The 27,336-nt window shown below is 56.2% G+C and overlaps 1 protein-coding gene across 1 annotated transcript; it reads left to right on the top strand.

The window, feature by feature from the left end:
- The first annotated feature begins 1,165 nt into the window (after nucleotides 1-1,165).
- LOC138819886 (matrix-remodeling-associated protein 5-like) lies at nucleotides 1,166-26,806 on the top strand. The gene is made up of 8 exons (XM_070011486.1): nucleotides 1,166-1,203; nucleotides 3,026-3,073; nucleotides 10,262-11,111; nucleotides 11,727-11,856; nucleotides 13,162-13,549; nucleotides 14,216-18,895; nucleotides 21,379-22,699; nucleotides 24,238-26,806. The coding sequence occupies exons 3-8, from the start codon at nucleotides 10,924-10,926 to the stop codon at nucleotides 26,804-26,806; spliced, it is 9,276 nt and encodes a 3,091-aa protein (XP_069867587.1). The 5' UTR covers nucleotides 1,166-1,203; nucleotides 3,026-3,073; nucleotides 10,262-10,923.
- The last annotated feature ends 530 nt before the right edge of the window (nucleotides 26,807-27,336 follow it).

The following is a 27,336-nucleotide window of genomic DNA, read 5'->3' as shown; positions in this document are numbered from 1 at the left end:
TCTGTCTCTGTTCATCTCTCTCTCTCTGTCTCTGTGTCTGTCTGTCTCTCTCTCTGTCTCTGTCTGTCTGTCTCTATATTTATCTGTCTGTATCTCTGTGTGTCTCTGTCTGTCTGTCTCTATATTTGTCTGTATCTCTCTGTCTGTCTGTCTGTGTCTGTCTATTTTTATCTCTCTGTCTGTGTCTGTCCCTGTTCATCTGCCTCTCTGTGTGTCTGTCTGTCTCTTGTGTTTCTCTGTATTTGTGTCTGTCTCTCCATCTCTGTCTGTGTGTCTCTCTGTGTCTCTGTCTCTCTCTGTTTATCTGTTTCTGTCTGTGTTTTGTCTCTCTGTCTCTGTCCATCTGTCATTCTCTCTGTCTGTCTCTGTCTCTCTGAGTCTGTCTGTCTGTTCATCTCTCTCTGTGTCTGTCTGTCTGTCTGTCTCTCTGTCTCTGTCTGTCTGTCTCTGTCTGTCTGTCTATATTTGTATGTCTGTATCTCTCTGTCTGTCTCTCTGTGTCTGTCTATTTTTCCCTCTCTGTCTGTCTGTGTGTCTGTCCCTGTTTATCTGCCTGTCTGTGTGTCTGTCTGTCTCTGTCTCTCTGTCTCTCTCTGTCCATCTGTGTGTCTGTCTGTGTGTCTGTCTCTGACTCCATTCCTCTGTCTTTCTGGCTGCGTTTCCTCTCTGTCTGTCTGTCTGTCTATCCCCCCTTCTCCCCCGCCCCCCCACACCCCCTCTTTCTCAGCTCTGTGCCCCCCAGCCCACAGGTCCGGCCTTTTCCCCTTCCTCTCCCCTCCTCCTCCTCCTCCTCCTCCTCCTCCTCCTCTTCCTCCTCCTCCTCCTCCTCCTCCTCCTCCTCCTCCTCCTCCTCCTCCTCCTCCTCCTCTCTCTTTCCTTCCAGAACTTTCTCTTCGGCCGTTTCTCCCTCCCCCTCCCCAGCATCCCCCCCTTCCCCGCCTGGCCTGGTGGGGGGATTCATGGTCTCCCCATCCCCCTCTCATCGACCCCCACCCCCTCTTTTTCTTCCCTGATTCCCCTCCCTCCTTTTCCCACTGACACCCCCCCTCAGCCCAGGCTGTGTGGGGCGGAGCTGAGGCTCAGGCCGCAGCGTGGCGGGGTGGGGACATCTGGGCCTGGGCGGATAAAAGAGGAGCCCGCAAGCTGTGCTGTGCTGTCTGGAGATACAGGACAGAGAGACAGACAGACAGACAGACAGACCAGGTGAGGGGGCCTGGACGAGGGGTGGAGGGGGGTGAGGGGATCTTGGGGTACAGGGGATCCTGGGAGGGGGGAAAGGGGGAGGTGTAGGGATTTGGGGGTTCTGGGGGTCAAGGAGGAGAGGTTAGGGGTCAGGGAGATGCAGGGGGAAACATGGTCAATCCTGGGGTTCCCAGGACCCCAAAGTTCATTGGGGGAAAAGCACAAGGATTCCTGGGAAGAGGGGGTCAAAGGCCCAGAGAGCAAAGGTACTGGGGTGCAGCCAGCAAAGGAGTTCAAAGGTCAAGGAGGGGGGAGACAGAGGTCAGGGGAGGGCGGACACCTGGGACATGGGCAAGATCAGGGAGCCAAGGTCCTGGGGTGCAAAGTTCAGGGGTGAGGGAGTCAGGAAGAGGGGGAATGGGAAGTTCAGGGGTGCAGGGATCAGAGGTCACCAATCTGGGGGGTGAGGGAGGGCATCTGTCACGGGGGTCCTGGGTCCTAGGTTCCCCCAAGTTCAGAGGGGAAAAGCCCAGGGAGCAAAGGTCCTGGGGTGCAGAGTTCAGGGGGTGCAGGGGTCACAGGTCACAGGAATCTGGGGTACCAGGGTCCCAGGTCCCAGAGGTAATGGAAAACCCACCTTAGGGGTGCAGGGTGTCATGATCCTCCTCTTCCTCCTCCTCCTCTTTCTCCTGTCCTCCTCCTCATTCTCTTCTTCCTTCTCCTCTTCCTCTCTTCCTCCTCCTCTTCCTCCTCCTCCTCTTCCTCCCCATCCATCCATCCATCCACCCATCCATCCATCTACCCATCCATCCACCCATCCATCCATCCACCCATCCACCCATCCTCCCATCCATCCATCCATCCATCCACCCATCCATCCATCCACCCACCCATCCACCCATCCATCCACCCATCCACCCACCCATCCACCCATCCACCCATCCATCCACCCATCCATCCATCCACCACCCATCCATCCATCCATCCATCTGCCCCTCCACCCATCCATCCACCCATCCATCCATCCATCTACCCATCCATCCATCCACCCATCCATCCATCCACCCATCCATCCATTCATCCACCCATCCATCCATCTACCCATCCATCCATCCACCCACCCACCCATCCATCCACCCATTCATCCATCCATGAAGCCACGCCCCCTGTGGCTGGTCCAACCCATTCTCTTCCTCCTCCTTTTCCTCCTCTTCTTCCTCCTCCTCCTCCTTTTCTTCCTCCTCATTGTTATTACTATTATTCTCATCATAGTTATTATTATTACTGTTATTGACATTGTTGTTTTTACTATCATGGTTGTTACTGTTATTGTTAATATGATGGTTATGATCATCATTATTGTCATGGTTATTACTATTATGGGTATTGTGGTTATTATTGTTATTGTTGTCATGATGTTTGGGTTATTGTTATGATTGTTATTGTTGTTATTGTTACTATGGTGATGGTTATTATTATGGTTACTGCTATTGTTGTCATGATGGTTGTTATTGTTATTGTTGTTGTCATTGTTATTATTATAGTTATTATTGTTGCCATGGTTATTACTATTATGGGTATTATGGTTATTATTGTTATCGTTGTTATTATTGTCATTGTTATTGTTATTATAGTTGTTATTGTTGTCATGGTTATTATTGTCATTGCTATTATTATAGTTATTATTATTGTCACAATGGTTATTGTTATTGTTGTTCTTGTTACTGTGGTGGTGACGGTCGTTGGCATATTCTTCGCCAAGCCTTCCTTATTGCTCAGGAGGCTGAGATCTGGAGGATCGTGGTTCAAAGCCACCTCCACCGCCTCTCCCCACCCCCCCCAGGACCAACCAAGAGACCCGGATCTCCAGTGAACCCCCCAACCTGGAAAGGTAGGTGAGGAGCTCCGGCCCCGGGTTCGCGTCCCGGGGAGGGGGGGCTGATGGAGGTGGGAGGAAGAGGAGGAGGAGGAGGAGGAGGGTGATGGGTGATAGGAAGCCAGGGGGAAATGGGGTGCTGAGTACTTAGTACTTAGTCCTGGGGAGGGGGGAGGGGGGATGGACAATGACAGAAACAGACAGACAGACAGAAGAGACACACAGACAGATGTAGACACACAGACAGACAGACACAGACATGACACAGAGAGAGAGAGAGACACAGACAAACAGACAGACCAAGATGTGCAGACAGACAGGGAGAGACAGAGACAGGACAGACAGACACACAGACAGACATACAGACAGACAGAGACACAGAGACTGAGAGAGAGACAGAGACAGAAGAGACAGACAGGCACAGATAGTCAAACTGAGCCAGGACAGATAGACAGAGACACAGAGACAGGAAGAGACAGATGGACACAGGCACAGACAGAGACAGAGACAGAGAGACAGAGATGGACGTGAGAGAAACTGGCACAGACAGACACAGAGAGACAGACAGACAGACAGACAAAGAGACAGAAGAGAGACAGACAGGGAGAGACAGATGCACCGAGACAGATAGACATAGAGACAGACATACAGAGGCACAGAGAGACGGGCAGACAGACACAGACAGACAGACAAGTGACAGATGGAGAGAGGCAAAAGAGACAGACAGAGACAGGAAGATAGAGACAGACAGACAGACAGACACAGACAGACTAATATGAGACAGACAGATGTAGACATGGAGACAGGGAGAGACCGACAGAGGTAAATGGACAGACACAAGAGACAGACAGATGTGAACAGAGACAGACAGGAAGACACAGAGACAGAACAGACAGACAGAAGAGACACACAGACAGATGTAGACACAGAGACGGACAGACAGAGAGAGACACACACAGACAGACGAAGATGTGCAGACAGACAGGGAGAGACAGACAGAGACAGGACAGACAGACAGAGACACACAGACAGAGACACAGACAGACAGAGACACAGACAGACAGACAGGGAAAGACAGATGGCAGAAACAGAAGAGACAGACAGGCACAGACAGACAAACTGAGCCAGGACAGATAGACAGAGACACAGAGACAGGAAGAGACAGACAGACACAGGCACAGACAGAGACAGAACAGACAGACAGAGATGGACATGAGAGAAACCGGCACAGACAGACACAGAGAGACAGACAGACAGAAAAGACAGAGAGAAGTGACAGATGGAGAGAGGTAGAAGAGACAGACAGACAGAGACAAGAAACAGACAGACAGCTGTAGACACAGAGACAGGAAGGGAGATGAACAGACATGGAGAGACAGCAACAGACAGAGATAGACACAAGCACAGAGAGACAGACAGAGACAAGAGACAGACACAGAGACGGACACAGACAGAGACAAACAGACAGGGACAGAACAGACTGACAGACAGACAGATGGAGACAGGGAGAGACCGACAGAGGTAGACAGACAGACAGACTGAGACACAGATGTGAACACAGAGACTGACAGGAAGAGACAGAGACAGGACAGACAGACACAAGAGACAGAACAGACACAGACAGACAGACAGACAGACAGACAGACAGACAGAGATAAGAGACAGACAGACTCAGAGACAGACAGAGAGAGACAGATGGACAGACACAGAACAGATAGACACAGGGGCAGACTGACAGAAGAGTCAGACACAGACTGAGACAGACAGACAGACATCAACATACAGACAGACATGAGACAGAGACAGACAGACAGACAGACAGAGACAGAGACAAGTGACAGATGGAGAGAGACAGAAGAGACAGAACCAAGAAGACAGAGACAGACAGACAGAGAGACCAATGGACAGATAACAGACAGAGACAGAGAGGCAGACAGACAGAGACAGACAGAGGGAGACATGGAGACAGGGGGAGACCAACAGAGATAGACTGACAGACAGACAGACAGATAGGGAGAGACAGATGGATAGAGACAGACAGACACAGACAGAGACAGAGAGACAGAGACAGAGAAAAGACAGATGGACAGAGACAGGAAGACAGACACAGACAGAACAGACAGACAGACAGAGGCGGATGTGACAGAAACAGGCACAGACGGACAGAAAGACACAAGAGACAGACATATGAATACAGAGACATACAGGAAGAGATAGAGATAGAACAGACAGACAGACAACAGAAGAGACAGACAGATGTAGTTACAGAGACGGAAAGACAGACACAGACATGAGACAGAGAGAGACACACAGACAGACGAAGATGTACAGACAGACGGAGACACACAGAACACACACACACAGAGACACAGAGACAGACAGATGGACAGAGACAGAAGAGACACAGACAGAGAGACACAGACAGACATGAGCCAGAGACACAGACATGACTGACAGACAGACGGAGACAGTTAGATAGAATCAGAAGAGACAGACAGGCACAGACAGACAAACTGAGCCAGGACAGATAGACAGACATAGACACAGAGACAGGAAGAGACAGACAGACACAGGTACAGACAGACAGAGAGACAGACAAAGAGAAGAGACAAAAGACAGACAGACAGACAAACAGATGTACACAAAGAGACATACAGGGAGAGACAGATGCACCGAGACAGACAGACAAAGAGAACAGACAGACACAGGCACAGAGAGACGGACAGACAGAGAGAGACAAGTGACAGATGGAGAGAGACAGATGAGACAGACAGACAGACAGAGAACACAGACAGATGTAGACACAGAGACAGACAGGAAGAGACAGACAGAGACAGACATGTAGACACAGAGAGAAGAAACAGACTAAGACAGACAGACAGACAGACAGACAGAGGACACAGATGTAGACACAGAGACAGACAAGAAGAGACAGACAGTCAGAGACAGACATGTAGACACAGAGATAGAGAAGAAACAGACAGACGCAGGCACAGACAGACAGATGGGCAGACACAGAGGAGACAGATGGACAAACAGACACAGATAGAGACAAGTGACAGATGGACAGAGACAAGAGTCACACAGACAGACAGAGACAAAAGACAGACAAGTACAGACAGAAGAGAAAAGAGACAAACAGACACAGACAGGAAGACAGACGGGGACAGACAGACAGACTGAGACAGAAGAAACCGACACAGGCACAGAAAGACAGACTGAGAAGAGACAGACAGACACAGAGAGACAGAGGCATGAGAGCCAATGGACAGACAAGAGACAGAAGAGACACAGACAGACAGACATATACACAGAGACAAAGACATGAGACAGACAGACAGATGGAGACACAGAGACAGACGGACAGAGGGAACAGACACAGACTGACAGACATGAGACTGATGGACAGACAAGAGACAGACACAGAGATGAGAGACAGAGCCAGACGGAGACACAGACACAGACAGGGAGAGATAGATGGACAGACAGAACAGACAGACAGACAGATGGAGACAGGGAGAGACCGACAGAGGTAGACGGACAGACAGACAGACTGAGACAGACAGGAAGAGACAGAGACAGAATAGACAGACAGACACAAGAGACAGACAGAGACAGAACAGAAACAGACAGAGATAAGAGACAGACAGACAGGGAGACAGACAGACACAGGCAGACACAGAGACAGAGAGACAGATGGACAGACACAGAACAGATAGACGCAGGGGCAGACAGACCGACAGAGAAAAGAGTCAGATACAGACAGACAGACAGACAGACGTCAACACAGAGACAGACATGAGACAGAGACAGACAGACACAAGTGACAGATGGAGAGAGGCAGAAGAGACAGACAGACGAGCCAGGAAGACAGAAACAGACAGACAGACAGACAGACAGACAGACAGACAGACAGACAGACAGAGGACACAGATGTAGACACAGAGACAGACAGACAGACACAGACTGAGACAGAAGAGACCCAGACAGACAGACAGACAGATGTACACACAGAGACACACAGGAAGAGAAACGGATAGAGACAGACACAGGCATAGACAGACAGACATAGAGACAAGAGACAGATGGACAGAGACAGAAGAGACAAAGAGACAGACAGGCACAGTCACAGACAGACAAACTCAGCCAGGACAGATAGACAGACATAGACACAGAGACAGGAAGAGACGGACGGACACAGGCACAGACAGACAGAGACAGAACAGACAGACAGACAGACAGACAGAGATGGATGTGAGAGAAACTGGCACAGACAGACACAGAGAGACAGACAGACAAAGAGAAGAGACAGAAGAGACAGACAGGGACAGACAGACAGATGTACACACAGAGACAGACAGGGAGAGACAGATGCACAGAGACAGACAAAGACAAGAGACAGACAGACAGACACAGACAAAGACAAGTGACAGATGGAGAGAGACAGACGAGACAGACAGATGGAGCCAGGAAGACAAAGACAGACAGACAGAGGACACAGACAGATGTAGAGACAGTGACAGGAAGAGACAGACGGACACAGGGACAGACAGACAGAGACAGGGACAGACAGACAGAAGAGACAGACATGTAGACACAGAGACAGAGAAGAAACAGACTCAGACAGACAGACGCAGGCACAGACAGACAGATGGGCAGACAGAGGAGACAGATGGACAGACAGACAGACACAGAGACAGGCATGAAGGGAGATGGACAGACACGGAGAGACAGACAGACAGAGACAGAGACAGACAGGAAGAGACACAGACAGATGGACAGAGACAGGAAGACAGACAGACAGACAGAACAGACCAACAGAGATAGACACAGGCACAGAGAGACAGACAGACAGAGACAAGAGACAGACGGGGACAGACAGACTGAGACAGAAGAGACACCAAGACAGATAGACAGAGACAGACGGACAGACAGAAACGAAAGACACACAGAGACAGACTGAGACAGAAGAGATCCAGACAGACAGATGTACACACACAGACGGACAGGAAGAGAGTCGGACAGAGACAGAGACAAGAGACAGATGGACAGAGACAGACAGACATGAGACTGGTAGACAGACACAGGGAGAGACAGAGATAACAGACAGACAGATGTCAACACAGACAGACAGAGACAAAAGACAGAGACAAACAGAGATGTGGAGACAGACAGATGTCAACACAGACAGTGATGGAACAGACAGACAGACAAGATTGATGGACAGACAAGAGACAGAGATAGAGAAACCCAGACAGACAGACGGAGATGTACAGACAGATGGAGACACAGAGATAGACAGGGAAAGACAGAACAGACAGACAGACATGAGACCAATGGACAGATAACAGAGAGAGACAGAGAGACACAGAGACAGACAGACAGACAGAGACACAGAGACAGGGAGAGACTGACAGAGGTAGATGGACAGAGACAGGCAGATGTCAACACAGACAGACAGAGATAAGAGACAGAGACAGACACAGAGACAGACAGAGACACAGACAGACAGGGACACAGACAGACAGATACAGACAGACAGAGATAAGAGACAGACAGAGGGAGACAGACATAAGAGACAGACACAGACAGACAGACACAGAGGCAGACAGGGAGTGACAGACCAGACAGACAGACATGAGACCAATGGACAGATAACAGACAGAGACAGAAAGGCAGACAGACAGACAGATAAGAGACAGACAGACAGATGTCAACACAGGGACAGACAGATAAGGAGACAGACAGACACAGACAAAGACAGAGAGATAGACATGGAGAGACAGATGGACAGAGACAGACAGACAGAGCAGGTCTTCCCGGTCTCTTTTTCCTTGTGTCTCTCGACTTCCTGATCATATTCCTGTTGGTTGGTGTTTTCCTTCTTCCTCTTCTGTCTCCTCTTCCTCTTCCATCTTCTCTTCCATCTCCTCTTCTTCTTCCATTTCCTCTTCCTCTTCCATCTCCTCTTCCGTCTCCTCTTCCATCTCCTCTTCCATCTCCTCTTCCGTCTCCTCTTCCCTCTTCTCTTCCTCTTCCGTCTCCTCTTCCATCTTCTCTTCTGTCTCCTCTTTCTCTTCCATCTCCTCTTCCTCTTCCGTCTCCTCTTCCGTCTCCTCTTCCATCTCCTCTTCCATCTCCTCTTCCTCTCCTCTTCCATCTCCTCTTCCTCTCCTCTTCCTCTTCCATCTCCTCTTCCTCTCCTCTTCCTCTTCCATCTCCTCTTCGATCTCCTCTTCCTCTTCCATCTCCTCTTCCTCTTCCGTCTCCTCTTCCATCTCCTCTTCCTCTTCCGTCTCCTCTTCCTCTTCCGTCTCCCCTTCTGTCTCCTCTTCCTCTTCCATCTCCTCTTCCGTCTCCTCTTCCGTCTCCTCTTCCATCTGCCCTTCCGTCTCCTCTTCCTCTTCCATCTCCTCTTCTGTCTCCTCTTCCTCTTCTGTCTCCTCTTCCATCTCCTCTTCCATCTTCTCTTCCATCTCCTCTACCGTCTCCTCTTCCATCTCCTCTTCCATCTCCTTTTCCTCTTCCATCTCCTCTTCTGTGTCCTCTTCCATGTCCTCTTCCTCTTCCATCTCTTCTATCTCCTCTCCGGTCTCCTCTTCCATCTCCTCTTCCTCTTCCATCTCCTCTTCCTCTTCCATCTCCTCTTCCTCTTCCATCTCCTCTTCCATCTCCTCTTCCTTCTCCTCTTCCATCTCCTCTTCCATCTCCTCTTCCTCTCCCATCTCCTCTTCCATCTCCTCTTCCATCTCTTCCGTCTCCTCTTCCATCTCCTCCGTCTCCTCTTCCATCTCCTCTTCCTCTCCCATCTCCTCTCCCATCTCCTCTTCCATCTCCTCTTCCGTCTCCTCTTCCTCTCCCGTCTCCTCTTCCGTCTCCTCTTCCTTTTCCATCTCCTCTTCCGTCTCCTCTTCCGTCTCCTCTTCCGTCTCCTCTTCTATCTCCTCTTCTGTCTCCTCTTCCATCTCCTCTTCCTCTTCCATCTCCTTTTCCTCTTCCATCTCCTCTTCTGTCTCCTTTTCCATCTCCTCTTCCTCTTCCATCTCCTCTTTCATCTCCTCTTCCTCTTCCATCTCCTCTTCCTCTTCCCCTTCCTCTTCCTCGTGTCCATGTCCTTCTTCCTCTTCCTGTTCTTCTGATACATCTCCTTCCTCTTCCCATTCTCCTTCCTCTTCCTCCCCGTTGTCTCCCTGACCCCCACAGGTCGCCTCACATCCTTGAACCTCCATCCCCGGGCCTCCAACTTCCAGCCTCCATCCCTGGCCTCCATCCTTGGGCCTCCACCCCCTTGGACCTCCATCTCCAGCCTCCACTCCTGGCCTCCATCCCCAGCCTCCACCCCATTTGGCCTACTTTCCTCTATCCACAGGGCCTCCATCCCTAGCCTCCACCCTCCTGGGCCTCCTTCCCTGGGCCTCCAACTTCCAGTCTCCATCCCCAGCCTCCACCCCATTAGGCCTCCATCCCTGGGCCTCCATCCCCAGCCTCCAATACCTCTGGGCCTCCTTCTCTGGCCTCCAACTTACAGTCTCCATCCTCAGCCTCTACCTCTGGCCTCCACCTTCCTGGACCTCCATCCCCAGTCTCCATACCTGGCCTCTAACCCTGAGGCCCCCATCCCTGGACCTCCACTTTCCTTAGGCCTCCATCCCTGGGCCTCCAGCCCCTGGGCCTCCAACTTCCAGTCTCCTTCCTCAGCCTCCACCCCTATCCTCCACCCTGTTGGACCTCCATCCCCAGTCTCCACCCTGGCCTCTAATCCCTAGGCCTCCTTCCCTGGGCCTCCAACTTCCAGCCTCCATTTCCCTGGGCCTCCACCCCTGGGCCTCCATCCCCAGCCTCCCCCCCTCCATCCCAGCCCCAGGATGGGGGGCCCCCGCCCCTGGGCCTCGCTGCTGCTGCTGCTGCTCCTGTGTGGCCCCCACCCAGCCCCTGCCACCCGCTGCCCCAGGACCTGCGCCTGCTACGTCCCCACCGAGCTCCACTGCACCTTCCGCAGCCTCAGGGCCGTGCCCCACGTGCTGGACCCCAAGATAGAGCGCGTGAACCTGGGGTGAGGCCTGGGGGGGGAGGGGGGAAGGAAGGGAAGGAAGAGGAAGGAAGGAAGGAAGGAAGGAAGGAAGGAAGGAAAGAAGGAGGGAAGGAGGGAAAGAAGGAAGGAGAGAAGGAGGGAAGGAAGGAAGATGGAGGGAAGGAAGGGAGGATAGAAGGAAGGAAGGAAGGAGGGAAGGAAAGAAGGAAGGAGGGAAGGAAGGAGGGAGGGAAGGAAGGAGGGAGGGAGGGAAGGAAGGAAGGAAGGAGGGAAGGATGGAAGGAAGGAAGGAGGGAGAGAAGGAAGGAAGGAAGGAAGGAAGGAAGGAGGGAAGGAAGGAAGGAAGGAAGGAAGGAAGGAGGGAAGGAGGGAGGGAAGGAAGGAAGGAGGGAGGGAAGGAAGGAAGGAAGGAAGGAAGGAAGGAGGGAAGGAGGGAGGGAAGGAAGGAAGGAGGGAGGGAAGGAAGGAAGGAAGCGAGGGAGGAAAGGAAGGAAAGAAGGAAGGAAGGAAGATGATGATGAGTATTGATTCATTATTCTTGACCCTGACCCGGAAACAAAAGTCCTGCCCTCCCAGCGCTGGTTTTCAGGCTGGTTTCCTGATTTCCTCTTCCTGTCCTCTCATCTGTTGAATTAGGTTCAACCACATCCGGGTCCTGACGCACGCTTCCTTCTCCGGTCTCGCGAGACTTCAGCTGCTGCTGCTGCACGGAAACGAGATCGCGGACATCACCGAGGGCGCCCTGAGTGACCTGGGTGCACTGCAGGTGCGCAGGGAGCGGGCGGAATTGGAAGGAAGTGGAAGGAAGTTTGGCAGGAAGTGGGGCAGAAATACGCAGTGAAGTGGGACAAAGTAGGGGAGGAAGTGGGGTGGAAGTTTGAGGAAATAGATACGGAAGTGGGAGGAAGTAGGGCTGGAAGTGGGAAGGAAGTTGGAGGAAGAAGGAAGTGGGAAAAGAGTAGGGAGGAAGGAGGGGGGAAATGCGGAGGAAGACAGGCAGAAATGGGGATCAAATAGCAAAGGAAGTGGGGAGGAAGTAGGGAATCAATGGAGGAAGTAGAGACAGACATGGAAGGAAGTCGAGGCAGAAGGGAGGCGGAAGTGGGGCAGAAGTGAGACGGAAATGGATAAGGACCTGGGAAGAAGTAGGGCCGGAAGTGTAGCCGGATGTTGAGTGGAAATAGGGAAGGAAGTGGAGCAGAAGTGGGTCGGAAGTAGTGAGGATATGGATCTGGAAGTGGAAGTAGGGCCGGAAGTGGGATGGAAATCGGGAAGTAGGGAGGAAGTGTGAGGAAGTAGGGACGAAAATAAGCCGGAAGTGGGGAGGAAGTGGGAGGAACTAGGGGTGGAAGTGGGGCGGAAGTGGTTAGGATAGGGTTCCGGAAGTGAGAAGTGGGGTGGAAATAGGGAAGGAAGTGGGGAGGAAGCAGGACGAAGTAGGGGCAGAAGTAAGGCGGAAGTGGGGCGGAAGTGGTGAGGATATGGATCCGGAAGTGGAGTGAAAATAGGGAAGGAAGTGGGGAGGAAGTGGGGGCGGAAGTGACCCAGAAGTGGGGAATGATATATAGCCAGAAGAGGGGAAGAAAGTGGAAATAGGACCATGGGTAGGATCGGAAGTGGGGCAGAAATAAGGAAGGAAATGGATAAGAAGTGGGAGGAAGTCGGGGCTGAAGTGAGGCGGAAGTGAGCCAGAAGTGGGGCAGAAGTGGTGAGGATATGGATCCAGAAGTGACAGGAAGTAGGGCCGTAACTTGGAGGAAGTAGAGGCGGAAGCCAGCCGGAAGTGGGGAGGAAGTGACCCGGAACTGGGGCGGAAGTAAGTCGGAAGTAGGGAGGAAGTGAGACTGGGGCAGAAGTGGGAATGGAAGAAGTGAGGAAATGTACTTGGAAGTGGGAGGAAGTAGAGGCAGAATTCGGCAGAAGCCGGATGTGGAGCAGAAGTGTGACAGGAAGTGGTACGGAAATAGGGCAGAAGTGAGACCGGAAGGGGGTGAAAGAGACCGGAAGTGGGGCGGAAGTGACCCCGAAGTGGCCCTTCGGATCCCAGAAATGCCCCCTTTGACCCACGCAGGTGCTGAAGCTGAGCTACAACCAGCTTCGGGCACTGCACACGGGCTCCCTGCGGGGCCTGCGGCGCCTGTCCCGGCTGTACCTGGACCACAACCGGCTGGAGTCGGTGCACCCATGGGCACTGCTGGGGCTGGCATCGTTGCGGCTGCTGCGTCTGGATGGGAACCGGCTGGCGGCGCTGGCGCCCGAGGGGCTGGCCACGCTGCGTGTGCGCGGGGTCCCGGCGTGCACGCTGGGCGTGCTGCACCTGGCTGGGAACCGCCTGGCAGCGCTGCCTGCCGGCACCCTGGCCCGCGCACCCGCGCTGCGCGTGCTGCATCTGCAGGGTAACCCCTGGGCCTGCGGCTGCCGCGCGCGCTGGATGGAGGGCCTGCAGGGGCGGGGCCGAGGTGAGCAGAGGGGGCGTGGTCAAGCGCAGGCCAATGAGAGGGCGGGGCGGGGCTGAGGCGATGCAGAGAGGGAGCGTGACCAAGATACAGCCAGTGAAAAAGGACGGGGTCGTGGCTGGGCGTAAGTGAGTAGCCAAGCTCCCCGAGTCACGTGGGGCAGAGGCGTGGCTGAGGTGCCCAGGGGGGCGTGGCCGAGCTCCAGCCAGTAAAAAACGGCAGCAGTGTGGCTGGGCGTGGCTGGGCATTAGTGAGGAGCTGCAGGGGGCGTGGCCAAGGTCTAGCCACTAAGGCGGGGCGGGGACATTGCTGAGGCTCCACAGGGAGGGTGTGGCCCAGCTTCAGCCACTCAGGCAGGGCGAGGGTGTGGCTAAGACTCCACGGGGGCGTGGCCGAGGTCCAGCCAGTCAGGTGAGATGAGGACGTGGCTGAGGTGACACGGGGGCATGGCTGAGCTCCAGCCAGTCAGGCAGGGCAGGGGTGTGGCTGAGGCTCGGCAGGGGGTGTGGCCAATCTCCAGCCAGTCAGGCATGGCGGGGGCGTGGCTGAGAACCCCTAGGAAGGGCGTGGCTGAGCTCCAGCCAGTCAGGCGCGGCGGGAGCGTGGCCGAGGCTCCCCAGGGGGGCGTGTCCCATGTCAGCCCCGCCCCTCTCCCATCCCCCCCTGCAGGCATGCTGCGCTGTGGGAAGGAACAGGCGTGCGCGGCCTGCGCCAGCCCCACTGACCGCCGCGGCCTGGACCTGCGTCGCCTGCCACCACGCATGCGCTGTCGGTCGCCGCGCATCCTCACTGACCCGGCGGATGGCGAGGAGCCGCCAGAAGCGGAAGTGGAGGCAGAGGAAGAGGAAGTGGAGGACGGGGAGGATGTGGGCGAGGTGCGGCTGAGGCTGACAGACGCCCGTGGCCGCACCGCCCACCTTGCCTGCCGCCTGCGGCGCGCGCCCGTCGTGCGCGACCTCGACGTGCGGCCCGGCCTCGCCCCCCACACCCCTGCGCACGTGCGCCTGATGCTCAGTGCCGCCCTCGTCTGCTATGCTGACCCTGCCCACCTCGCACATGCCCGCCGCCTGCTGGGAGGCGATGACACTGATGACGTCGCGCTGATGCTGCGCTGGGACCCGGAGGCGCCGCACCATGCCCACCTGGATGGGGACCTGGGAGATGGATCCGGGGAAGGCCACGCCCAACCCTCGGGCGGAGACCCTGATGGGGATGAGCTGTATCAGGACAGGCACCCGGATGTAGGCCACGCCCACCGTCAGGGTGGAGACCCGGATGTGGACCATATGTATCAGGCCACAGACTCAGATTTAGGCCAGGCCCACCATCGAACTAGGAACCCTGATATAGGCCACGTCCACCAGGGAGCCAGAGACCCTGATGTAGGCCCTGCCCACGCTCAGGACAGAGACCCGCTTGTAGGCCACACCCATCTGCAGGACAAATACCCGGATGTAGGCTATATGTATCAAGCCCGAGACCCGGATGTAGGGCCCTCCCGCCAGCAGGACAGACACCCGGATGTAGGCCATGAATATGATCAGGACATAGGCCCCGCCCACCCTCAGGACAGAGACCCTGATGTCAATGACCCGGATGAGGGCCCCGCCCACTCTGAGGACAGAGACCCGGATGTAGGCCCCGGGTATGACCAGGATGGAGGCCACGCCCACCCTGAGGCCAGTTTCCCGGATGTCCATGACCCGGATGTGGGCAAGGCCTACCGCCTGGTTCGCGGCCCTGGTGCGTCGTCATCGTCGCCGATGTCACTTCCGGGCGTGGTGGCCCGGCTGTGGGCGCGGCCTGCCTGGCTTCTGCAGCCCGAGCTGACGCTGCGCTGGGCCGGGCTGCGCGGGCCACACATACATCTGACGTGGACGGCGTGCGTGCATGGCCCCGAGGACCCGGAGGACGCGCCCTGGGTGACCCTCGACCCCCGTGATGACCCCGATGACGTGCACGTGGTGACCCCGGGGCAGACTCTGCGGCTGCACTGTGCGGCGCAGGGCTCGGAAACGCCACGCGTGGCCTGGACGCGGCCCGACGGCTCCATCCTGCGGGGCGATGACGGCGGCCATGACGGGGGGACAACGCTGGAGATCCGCGGGGTGCGCCAGGCTGATGCTGGATGGTACCGCTGCGAGGCCCGAGTGGGGCGCCGCGGGGAAACCGAGGCACGGCACGTGGCCTACGGCGGGGACGGAGCCACGGGGTCCGGGGCCTACGTGGAGGAGGAAGCCATGGAATCTGAGGCCTATGGTGTGAATGAAGCCATAGGATCCAAGGCCTACGCTGAGGAGAAAGCCACGAGATCTGAGGCCTACGCTGAGGAAAAAGCCACAAGATCCGAGGCCTACCCTGAGGAGAAAGCCACAGGATCCCAGGCCTATGCTGAGGAGAAAGCCATCAAATCTGAGGCCTATGACATGAATGAAGCCATAGGATCTGAGGCCTACACTGAGGAGAAAGCCAAAGGATCCAGTGCCTATGGCTCAGATGAAGCCATGAGATCCGAGGCCTACACTGAGGAAAAAGCCACAAAATCTCAGACCTATGGTGAAGAAAAAGCCATAGAGTCCGAGGCTTACGCTGTGAATGAAGCCATAGAATCCGAGGCCTATGGTGCAAATGAAGCCATAGAATTCGAGGCCTTCACTGAGGAAAAAGCCATAGGATCTGAGGCCTACACAGAGGAGAAAGCCATAGGCCCCGCAGCCTACACCGTGTCTGAAGCCACAGGCCGTGCAGCCTTTGACACCTCTGAAGCCACAGGCCCCGCAGCCCCGTCTGCAGCCCCAGGCCCCGCGGCCTTTGATGCCTCTGAAGCCACAGCCCCCTCGGCCTACGCTCTGTCTGCAGCCCCAGGCCCCGCGGCCTTTGATGCCTCTGAAGCCACAGCCCCCGCGGCCTACGCCCCATCTGCAGCCCCGGGCCCTGTGGCCTACGGTGGCTTTGAGGCCGCCATGGCAGGCCGGGCGCAGCGCGTGTTCGTGGTGGCGTCGCGGGCGCCAGCGGCCACGGCTCTGGCACTGCCTGTGGGCGCTGCGCTGCAGCTGGGCTGCCGGGCAGAGGCGGACCCGGCGGCGCGCGTGGGCTGGCTGCTGCCCGGCGGGCGCTGGGCCTGGGCGGGGACGGAGCTGGGGACGGACGGCGTCGGGGTCGGGGCGGACGGGACACTGACGCTGCCCGCACTGGGTCCGCGGCACAGTGGACGCTATGTGTGCGTGGCCGCCAACGCGCTGGGGATGGCGCGCTGGGATGCGGACGTCAGCGTGGGCGGGGCGGCGGGGGACAAGATGGCGGAATCAAAGATGGAAGAATCCAAGATGACGGAAAGCAAGATGGCCAAAACCAAGATGGCGGAATCAAAGATGAAAGGCAGCAAGATGGCGGAAAACAAGATGGAGGGAATTAAGATGGCGGATTCCAAGATAGTGGACACCAAGATGGCGGAATCCAAAATGGAGGGGAGCAAGATGACCGAAAACATGACAGAATCTAACATGCCCGACGCCAACATGGCGGATTCCAAGATGGCCAAAAACAAGATGGTGGACACCAAGATGGCGGAATCAAACATGGAGAGAAACAAGATGGAGGAATCCAAGATGGAGGGAACCAAGATGGCCGAATCCAACATGGCCGACACCAACATGGCAGATTCCAAGATGGTGGACGCCAAGATGGCGAAATCCAAAATGGAGGGAAACAAGATCGTGGAAAGCAACATGGCGGAATCCAAGATGGAAGGAATCAAGATGGCAGAAAACAAGATGGAAGGAATAAAGATGGCCGAAAACAAGGTGGTGGAATCAAAGATGGAGGGAACCAACATGGCGGAATCCCAGATGGAGGAATTCAAGATGGAGGGAATTAAGATGGCGGATTCCAAGATGGTGGAGGCCAAGATGGCGGATTCAAAAATGGCGGATTCCAAGATGGTGGGCGCCGCTGCGGAAGCGGCCGCGGGGGCGTCGCGCGGCGCTGACGTCGTTGTTGACGCGCCAAGCTCGGGCCCGGGCACAGGGGAAGCACGGCTGTGGCGTCGGCGTCTTGCGGGCGCCCCTGGGCGTGGGCGGCAGCGGCGTCCGCCGCCTCCGCCTCCCCCTCCCGCCCCACGCGCCGCCCCCGCCGGCCGCGGGTTCCAGCCCGCCTTACCGCGCCGCCCGCGCCCACCAGTGGCTGCCGAGCACATCCGGCCCGAGCACTGGGCGCGCATCCTGGCACGCGTGCGCGGCCGCGGCAGGGGCGACTTCCGGGCCCCGCCCACCCTGCTTCCGGTCTCCATGGAGACCTCCCCGCTTCCGGCGTCTACACTTCCGGTTTCCACGCAAATATCCCCACTTCCGGTCTCTGTGTCTTCTGTCGACCCACTTCCAGTCTCTACTCGGACCTCACCACTTCCGGTCTCCACTCAGACCACCCCACTTCCGGTCTCCACACTGCCGGTTTCCACTCGAACATCACCACTTCCTGTCTTCACTACTTCTGCCTACCCACTACCGCTTTCCCCACGGACCTCCCCACTTCCAGTCTCCACTCGGACCCCTGCACTTCCTGCCTCCACACTTCCAGTTTCCACTCGAAAATTCCTACTTCCGGTCTCCTCTCGGACCACCCCACTTCCGGCTTCCACACTTCCGGTTTTGTCTCGAACATCCCCACTTCTGGGCTCCAATTGCAAATCTACACTTCCGTTCTCCACGCGGAGATCCCCACTTCCGATCTCCATTCGGACCACCCCACTTCCTGTTTCCCCACTTCCGGTTTCCACTCGGAAATCCCCACTTCCGGCCTCCACTACTTCGGCCTACCCACTTCCGTTTTCGACTGAGAGATCCCCACTTCCGGCTTCCACACCTCCGGTTTACCCATGGACCTCCCCACTTCCGGTCTCCAGTCGGACCACCCGACTTCCGGTTACCACTCGGAGATCCCCACTTCCGACTTCCACACTTCCGGTCTCCCCACGGACCTCTCCACTTCTGGTTTTGACACTGACATCCCCACTTCCGGCCTCCACCCCTAGAGCATCCGCTGCTCCGACCTCTGCACTCCCGTCCTCCTCACTTCTGTCCTCCTCACTTCCGGCCTCCTTACTTCCGGCCCCCAGGAGGCTTGGCGGCGGCCGCAGGCGGGAACGACAGCACAAAGCCCACCGCACCTGGCTGGGCCCCACGGCGAACCCCCGTGACCCCGTGGTTACAACCCTGCACGGCCGTGGCCCGGATGCCCTCCCTTCCCGTCCTGCGGCTTCCCCTGACAGTGACCCCAGGACCTTTGACCTGCGACCCCCAGCCCCGCCCGCTGTGACCCCGCCTCGTGGCACCTGGAACGAGCTGGACACGGGTGAGCCTCAGTTTACCCATCTGTTTCCTGCAGGCTCTTGGCATGGGGGCGGGGGACTGAGGGGAGCCAGATGGGAGGTGGAGGTTAGCGGTCACAGGGAGGATACAAGACAGTCAGAGGTCACGGGGAGGTTAGGGGTCATGGGGGGTCAGAGGTCACAGGGAAGTCAGGGGTCACAGTCGGGTCAGCGGTTGCAGAGAGGTCAGAGGTCATGAAGAGGTTACGGGGAGGTGAGAGGCCATGGGCAGGTGAGAAGTGGATGGGAGGTCAAAGGTCATGGGGAACTCAGGGGTCATGGAGAGGTCACGGGGAGGTCTCGGGAGGGTCACTGGGAGGTCAGAGGTCATGGGCAAGCCAGGAGTCACAGGAGGTCAGAGGTCACAGAGTAGTCAGAGGTCATGGAGAGGTCACAGGGAGGTCAGGGGTCACTGGGAGGGCAGAGGGCATGGACAGGTCAGAGGTCATGGGGCGAAGTCCTTTACTCTGTCTGTCTGTTGTCTGTGTTCCTGGCCGTGTGGGGCACAGGATGACTGGGGAGACAAACACACACGCACGGACAGACAGGCAGACAGACATAGAGCAGACAGATAGAGGGACAGATGGATAGACAGACAGACAGACAGATAGGTGGATAGACGGATGAATGGACGGATAGACAGAGCCATAGAGAGACAGACAGACAGATGGACAGAAGGTCGGATAGACAGGTAGACAGACAGTAGACAGACAGATGGACAGATAGATAGACAGATAGACTGATAGATAGACAGAGCTATAGACAGATAGACAGAGAGATACATGGACAGATGGATGGAGAGACAGACAGACATGGAAACATACATGGTTGGATGGATGGATAGATAGGTAGACAGACAGAAAGCTGGATGGATAGATAGACAGACCAATGGACAGATAGACAGACAGAGCCATAGACAAAGAGATAGATGGACAGATGGATGGGTAGACAGACAGACAGACTGATGGATGTATAGACAGATAGGTAGACAGACACCAGACAGACGGATGGATACAGAGACAGGTGGACAGATGGACGGACAGAAGGACGGATAGACAGGTAGACAGATAGTAGATAGATAGAAGGACAGATGGACAGATAGATAGGTAGACAGACAGACAGACAGATAAACCAATGGACAGATAGACAGAGCCATAGAGAGACAGACAGAGAGATACATGGACTGATGGACGGATAAACAGACAGATAGACTGATGGACGGATAGACAGAGCCATGGACAGACAGACACCAGAGACATGGACAGATAGAAAGAGACAGACGGACAGACCGACCAATGGAAGGATGGACAGACAGAGCCATAGAGAGACAGACAGACAGAGAGATACATGGACAGATGGATGGATAGACAGACAGACAGATAGAAACATACATGGTTGGATGGATGGATAGGTAGACAGACAGACAGACAGACAGACAGACAGACAGACAGACAGACAGACAGACAGACAGACAGATAGATAGATAGATAGATAGATAGATAGATAGATAGATAGATAGATAGACAGACCAATGGACAGATAGACAGAGCCATAGAGACAGATAGACAGAAGAATGGACAGAGAGATGAACAGATGGACAGATGAACAGATGGATAGATGGACCAATGGACAGATAGACAGAGGCATACACAGTCAGAGAGACAGATGGACAGATGGATGGATAGACGAGTGGATGGATGGATGGATTGAAAGAGATAACATGGACAGGTGGGTGGGTAGACAGACGGACGGACTGATGGATGTATAGACAGATAGGTAGACAGACACCTGACAGACAGGCAGACAGATAAATAGAGAGACAGGTGGACAGACAGATGGACAGATAGCTAAATGGATGGACCAGTGGACAAATAGACAGAATCATAGATAGACAGACAGAGTAATGGACAGATAGACAAACAGAGCCATAGACAGAGAGTGAGAGAGAGAGAGAGAGAGAGAGATGGACGGAAGGAAGGATACACAGGTAGGTAGACAGACAGTAGATAGATGGATGGACAGATGAATGGACAGACAGATACATTGGTGGACGGAGCGACACAGACACATGGACAGATAGACGGATGGACTGATGGATGGATAGACAGATGGACAGACAGAGAGACAGAGGGACAGACAGATGGACAAACAGAGGGACAGAGAGACAGAGGGACAGATGGACAGAGAAACGGACGGACAGATGGACAGAGAAACGGACGGACAGATGGACAGACGGACGGACAAGTAGACAGACGAACAGACAGACTGACAGAGACAGACAGACAGAGGGACAGACAGACAGACATAGACAGACTGACAGACAGATGGATAGACAGACGGACAGAGAGATGGACAGCCGGACGGACAGACAGACAGAGGGACAGAGCACTGTCTCCGACCAGCACAGGGGCCCTTATCCAACGCCCTGTCCCTCTGTCCCTCCCTCCGTCCGTCTGTCCATCCCCAGGCGTGGAGCTGACCCCAGCGGCGCCCGACACGCATGGGACGGACACGAGTGGATCTGACGCTGGCACGATGGACACGCGTGGAAATGTCACACATGGATCTGAAACTCACACGATGGTCATGCGTGGAAAGGACAGGCGTGGACCTCACAGGAGCAAACTGGACACGCGTAGGCCTGCCACTGACTTGATGATCACGTGTGAAAATGTCACATGTGACATGGACACGATCAGATCCCTTCCACACTCACTGGACACGCGTAAAACGCACATAACTGCATCTGACATGCGTGTAAATGTCACACGTGTAAATGTCACACGTGTAAATGTCACGCATGAAAGGGACACGATCATGTCCGTTATTCATAGGCCTAACCCCAGTGGAAATGTCACGCGTGGATCTGACTCTCAGATGATGGTCACACGTGGAAATGTCACGCGTGAAAGGGACACGATCAGACCCCTTCTGCGTGGACCTCACACTCTTAGAATGCACATACGTGGATCAGACACGCGTGCAAATGTCACGCTTGGATATGACAGGCGTGGAATGGACACGATCAGGTCCATTATTCATAGACCTGACACGCGTGAAAATGTCACGCATGAAAATGTCACGCATGGAATGGATGCGATCAGGTCCCTTCTGCATGGCCCTGATACTCTTGGACCGCACATGCATGGATCTGACACGCGTGTAAATGTCACGCATGAATCTGACACTCACACAATGGTCACACGTGGAAATATCACTCGTGAAAGGGACACGATCACATCCCTTCCACACTCACCTGTTACACATGAAGCGCACATGCGTGGCTTTGACACACGTGGAAATGTCATGCACGCCTCCCCCGCTCCCCCCGTGCTGCGTGAGGCGCCCACGGAGTTGGTGTCGGCCCACGCGGGCCTCACCCTGCACCTGCCCTGCACAGCCCAGGCCTGGCCCCCTGCGGCCCTACACTGGCGTCTGCCTGACGGGACCCACGTGAGACCCGTGCATGTGCACACGCACCCTCGACTCAGCGACATCTACGTCCTCCCCAATGGCACGCTGGTGCTGCGCCGCCTGCAGGCCCCGCGCCATGCTGGTGAGTACGAGTGCGTGGCCGTCAACACGCTGAGCATCGCGAAACGCACTGTGCACGTCGAAGTCACGCCCGCGCACGCGCGTCTCCCTCCCAGCGTCCGACCCCGAGGCCCGCTTGCCACGCGCGTGCCCCACGGCGCTGACCTCACGCTGCACTGCCATGCGCGTGGGGACCCCGCCCCACGCGTGTTCTGGAGGCTGCCAGATGGGCGACTGGTGGATGCTGGGAGCAGGTGAGTGTGGGAAGTGGGGGGCATCCATCCATCCACCCGTGCATCTACCCATCCACACATCCATCCATCCACTCATCCATCCACCCATCCATCCACCCATCGATCCATCCACCCATCCATCCATTCATCCATCTACCCATTCATCCATCCACCCATCCACCCTTCTATCCATCCATCCACCCACCCATCCATTCATCCATCCATCTACCCATCCATCCACCCATCCATCTACCCATCTATCCACCCATCCATCCATCCACCCATCCATCCACTCATCCATCCACCCACCCATCCACCCACCCATCCATCCACCCATCCATCCATCCACCCATCCATCTACCCATCCATCCACCCACCTATCCATCCACTCATCCATCCACCCGCCCATCCATCCACCCATCCATCCATCCATCTACCCATCCATCCACCCATCCATCCACCCATCCATCCACCCATCCATCCACCCACCTATCCATCCACTCATCCATCCACCCATCCATCTATCCACCCATAGTTGGGATAAAGATGATACCCCTTGATAGTTAATTGATAGAGGATGGATTAGACAGATGACATAGACACAGTAGACCATAGATAACAAATCGATTATCGATTAAATATTGATAGAGATGAGGTGGGGATGGTAGATCCATTAGCAGTGAATAGGTAATTGATAGGTCCTGGCTTGCCAGATCGCAAGGTAGAACCCTAGTGATCGATCATAGATGATCGATCAGGGATCGATACAAGATGAGTATTGGATGCATATGTCACATGTGCGAATAACTAACATTGGCTTCAAATTTGTCTTCCCTTCCTTATGGTCTTTCCTCCTATTACTTTCATCCCTCCTTCCTTCCCTCCTTCCCTCCTTCCTTCCCTCCTTCCCTCCCTCCTTTCTTCCTTCCCTTCTTCCTTCCTTTCTTCCCTCCTTCCCTTCTTCCTTCCTTCCCTCCGATCCTTCCTTCCTTCCCTCCAATCCTTCCTTCCTTCCCTCCAATCCTTCCTTCCTTCCCTCCAATCCTTCCTTCCTTCCATCCTTCCTTCCCTACATTCCTTCCTTCCTTCCCTCCAATCCTTCTATACTTCCTTCCCTCCAATCCTTCCTTCCTTCCAATCCTTCCATCCTTCCTTCCCTCCAATCCTTCCTTCCTTCCTTCCCTCCAATCCTTCCTTCCTTCCCTCCAATCCTTCCTTACTTCCCTCCAATCCTTCCATCTTTCCTTCCGTCCAATCCTTCCTTCCTTCCGTCCAATCCTTCCGTCCTTCCCTCCGATCCTTCCATCCTTCCATCCTTCCTATCCTCCAATCCTTCCTTCCAATCCTTCCCTCCAATCCTTCCTTCCCTCCTTCCTTCCCTAAATTCTCTCCTTCCTTCCCTCCGATCCTTCCATCCTTCCATCCTTCCTATCCTCCAATCCTTCCTTCCAATCCTTCCTTCCCTCCTTCCTTCCCTAAATTCTCTCCTTCCTTCCCTCCAATCCTTCCTTCACCCTTCCCTCCTTCCTTCCTGCCCTCCCTCCCTCTCCCCTCCCCAGCTCTGACATCCGGGTCCGCGCCTTTCCCAACGGCACGCTCTCCGTGCGTCCGGTGACGTCACGCGACGCGGGGGAGTATGTGTGCGTGGCGCGCAACGCGGCAGGCGACGCGCATGCACGGCTGCGCGTGGAGTTGGCGGCTGGGTCAGGCGCCTCCTATCTGCAACCCCGGCTTCCCGTGACCCCCGTGACCCAGGACGCCGACCCCAGGGAGGACTGCACTGCCCACCACCGCCTCCATGTCCCATCCGGTGTCCTGGGAGACCCGGATGTTCGGGTCGTGAGGCCTGATGGGAGTGTGGGGATCTGGGACCTGGGGCCTGGGTTAGACCTTGGATGTGTGACCACGGGTGGGGGGGCGGAGCCTGGGGCGGGTTCTTCCTCTTCCTCTCAGTCACTTCCTTCTTCCTCTTCCTCTTCATTTCCTGTTTTCTCTTCCTTTCCTTCCTTTTCCTCTCAATCACTTCCTTCTTCCGCTTCCTCTCAACATCATTCAACTTCTTCCTCTTCCTTTCCCTCTTCCTCTTCCTTTCCTGTTTCCTCTTCCTTTCCTTCTTCCTCTCCATCTCTTCCTTCCTCTTCCTCTCACCATCCTTCATCTTCTTCCTCTTCCTCTGCTTCCTCCTCTGCTTCTTTTCCTTCTTCCTCTTCCTTTCCTTCTTCCTCTTCCTCTCATCCCTTCCTGTTCTCTTCCTCTCAATCTCTTCCTTCTTCCTCTTCTTCCTTTCCTTCCTCTTCCTCTTCTCAGTCTCTTCCTTCTTCCTCTTCTTCCTTTCCTTCCTCTTCCTCTTCTCAGTCTCTTCCTTCTTCCTCTTCTTCCTTTCCTTCCTCTTCCTCTTCTCAGTCTCTTCCTTCTTCTTCACATTCTTTTCCTGCTTCCTCTTCTTTTCCTTCTTCTTCCTCTTCTCCATCTCTTCCTGCTTCCTCTTCTTCCTCTTCCTTTCCTTCTTCCTCTTCCTCTCAGTCTCTTCCTTCTTCCTCTTCATTTCCTGTTTCCTCTTCCTCTTCACTTCCTGGTTCCTCTTCACTTCCTGCTTCCCCTTCGCTTCCTGCTTCACTTCAGGCTTCCCCTTCACTTCCTGCTTCCTCTTCGTCTCCCACTTCCGCCCCGCTACCCCCCGAACTCTCTGTCCCCTACGGCGCCCCCGTGACCCTCACGTGCCCCGTGACCCAGGGGTTGCGCGCAGTGACCTGGCTGACGCCGGCCTCGCAGCCCGTGGCCTTCACTTCCGGCCTGGAGGACGCCCACTTCCGGGTGCTGCCAGATGGGCGTCTGCGCCTGCGGGGAGCACGGCGGGCCGACGCAGGCACGTACACGTGCGTGGCGGGGCGGGGCCGGCGCGCCACCGTGCGCCTACACGTGCAGCTGCGGGCGCCGCGCATCCGGGTCACGCCTGACGTCCATGACGACGTGAACGACGACATCCGGGTCTCCCCCGTGGTGAGTCTGCGCATGCGCTGCCAGGCGGATGGCGTCCCCGAGCCCCGCCTGCTGTGGGAACTTCCGGGCGGGCTGGTACTTCCAGTCCCGTATCGCAGTCGCATGGGGGGAGGGATCAGCGTGGATGCGCGCGGGACATTGGAAATCCCGGATGTGCGTGCGCTGCGCAGCGGTGGCAGCGACGCCGTGGCGTGCGTGGCGCGCAACCCGGCGGGCGAAGCCCGGATGTGGGTGCGGCTGCCGCCATGGTGGGCGCGGGCTCTGCCCACTGTGGCGTCGGCTCCGCCCTCTGAGGCGTTTACTCCGCCCCCTGGCGCGCCAGCTCCGCCCCATCACACGCCTGCCCTGCCATCTTGGGCGCTGGCTCCGCCCCCTGGTGTGCTGGCTCCGCCCTCTGAGGCAGCTCCGCCCCCTGGCCCGCCTGCCCCGCCATCTTGGGCGCTGACTGCGCCCCCTGATGCACCGACTCCGCCCCCTGGGGCAGTGTCGGGAGCGGCGCTGCGTGTGGCGCTGGGCGGCAGCTTCCGGCTGCGCTGCCCCATCTCCACGCTTCCGGTGTCCTGGCGCCTGCCCGGCGGGCTGGTGCTGCGTGGGCCGCAGAGGCGAGGCCGCTTCACGCTGGGCGCCGACGGCAGCCTGGAGGTGCGCGCCGCCTCGGAGCGCGACCGCGGCGCCTACGTCTGCCACTCCCACCCCGGGGCGCCGCCCGGACACGCCCCCCGCGCGCTGGAGACCCGGATGTTCAGCTTCATTCCCGCCACTAGGCCGCTGGGTGCCATGGCAGGGCAACGGACTGAGGAGACCCGGATGTGGGGCTTCATTCCCGCCGCTAGGCCGCGGCGTTCGGTTGCCGGGCAACCAAGTGAAGATACCAGGACGTTGGGCTCCACCGCAGCGTCTAGGCATCTGCGTTCGGTTGCCGGGCAACAGACCGAGAAGACCCGGATGTGGGGCTTCATTCCTGCCTTTAGGCCGCTGGGTTCGGTTGCCAGGAAAGCGCGTGAGACCCAGATGTCCAGCTCCAGCAAGACTCCTGGGCCCCAGCCGGAAGATGCCTGGATGTGGGGTTCCGAACCTGCGCGCGCTGTACAGAAGCTGCGGTCCGACCAGAGGCCATGGAGAGGCTAGGACCCGGATGTGGACTGGGAGGGACCCAGATGTGGACTGGGAAAGACCCGGATGTCACCTATCTCTGGGTCCACTGAGGGGCCAGGACCCGGATGTGGACTAGAAGGGACCCGGATGTCACTTTCTTCCATGTCCACTGACCCGGATGTGGCATGGAGGAACCGGATGTCACTTTCCTCCAGATGCACTGATGGGTCAGGACCCGGATGTGGACTAGGAGGGACCCGGATGTCACCTTCCTTCATGTCCACTGAGGGGCCAGTACACGGATGTGGACTGGGAGGGACCCGGATGTCACCCTCGTTTGCGTCCACTGACCCAGATGTGGCCTGGGGAACCCAGATGTCACTTATCTCCAGGTCCACTGAAGGGCCAGGACCCGGATGTGGACTGGGGGACCCGGATGTCACCCTCCTCCATGTCCACTCACCTGAAGGTGGCATCAGGGACCCGGATGTCACTTATCTCCAGGTCCACTGAGGGGCCAGGACCCGGATGTGGATGGGAAGACCCGGATGTCACCTATCTCC

The sequence above is a fragment of the Dipodomys merriami genome, unplaced genomic scaffold, assembly GCF_024711535.1.
Source record: "Dipodomys merriami isolate MVZ:Mamm:240054 unplaced genomic scaffold, mDipMer1.0.p SCAF_821, whole genome shotgun sequence".
Classification (NCBI taxonomy): domain Eukaryota; kingdom Metazoa; phylum Chordata; class Mammalia; order Rodentia; family Heteromyidae; genus Dipodomys; species Dipodomys merriami.
This window is presented reverse-complemented; position numbering and strand designations above follow the sequence as displayed.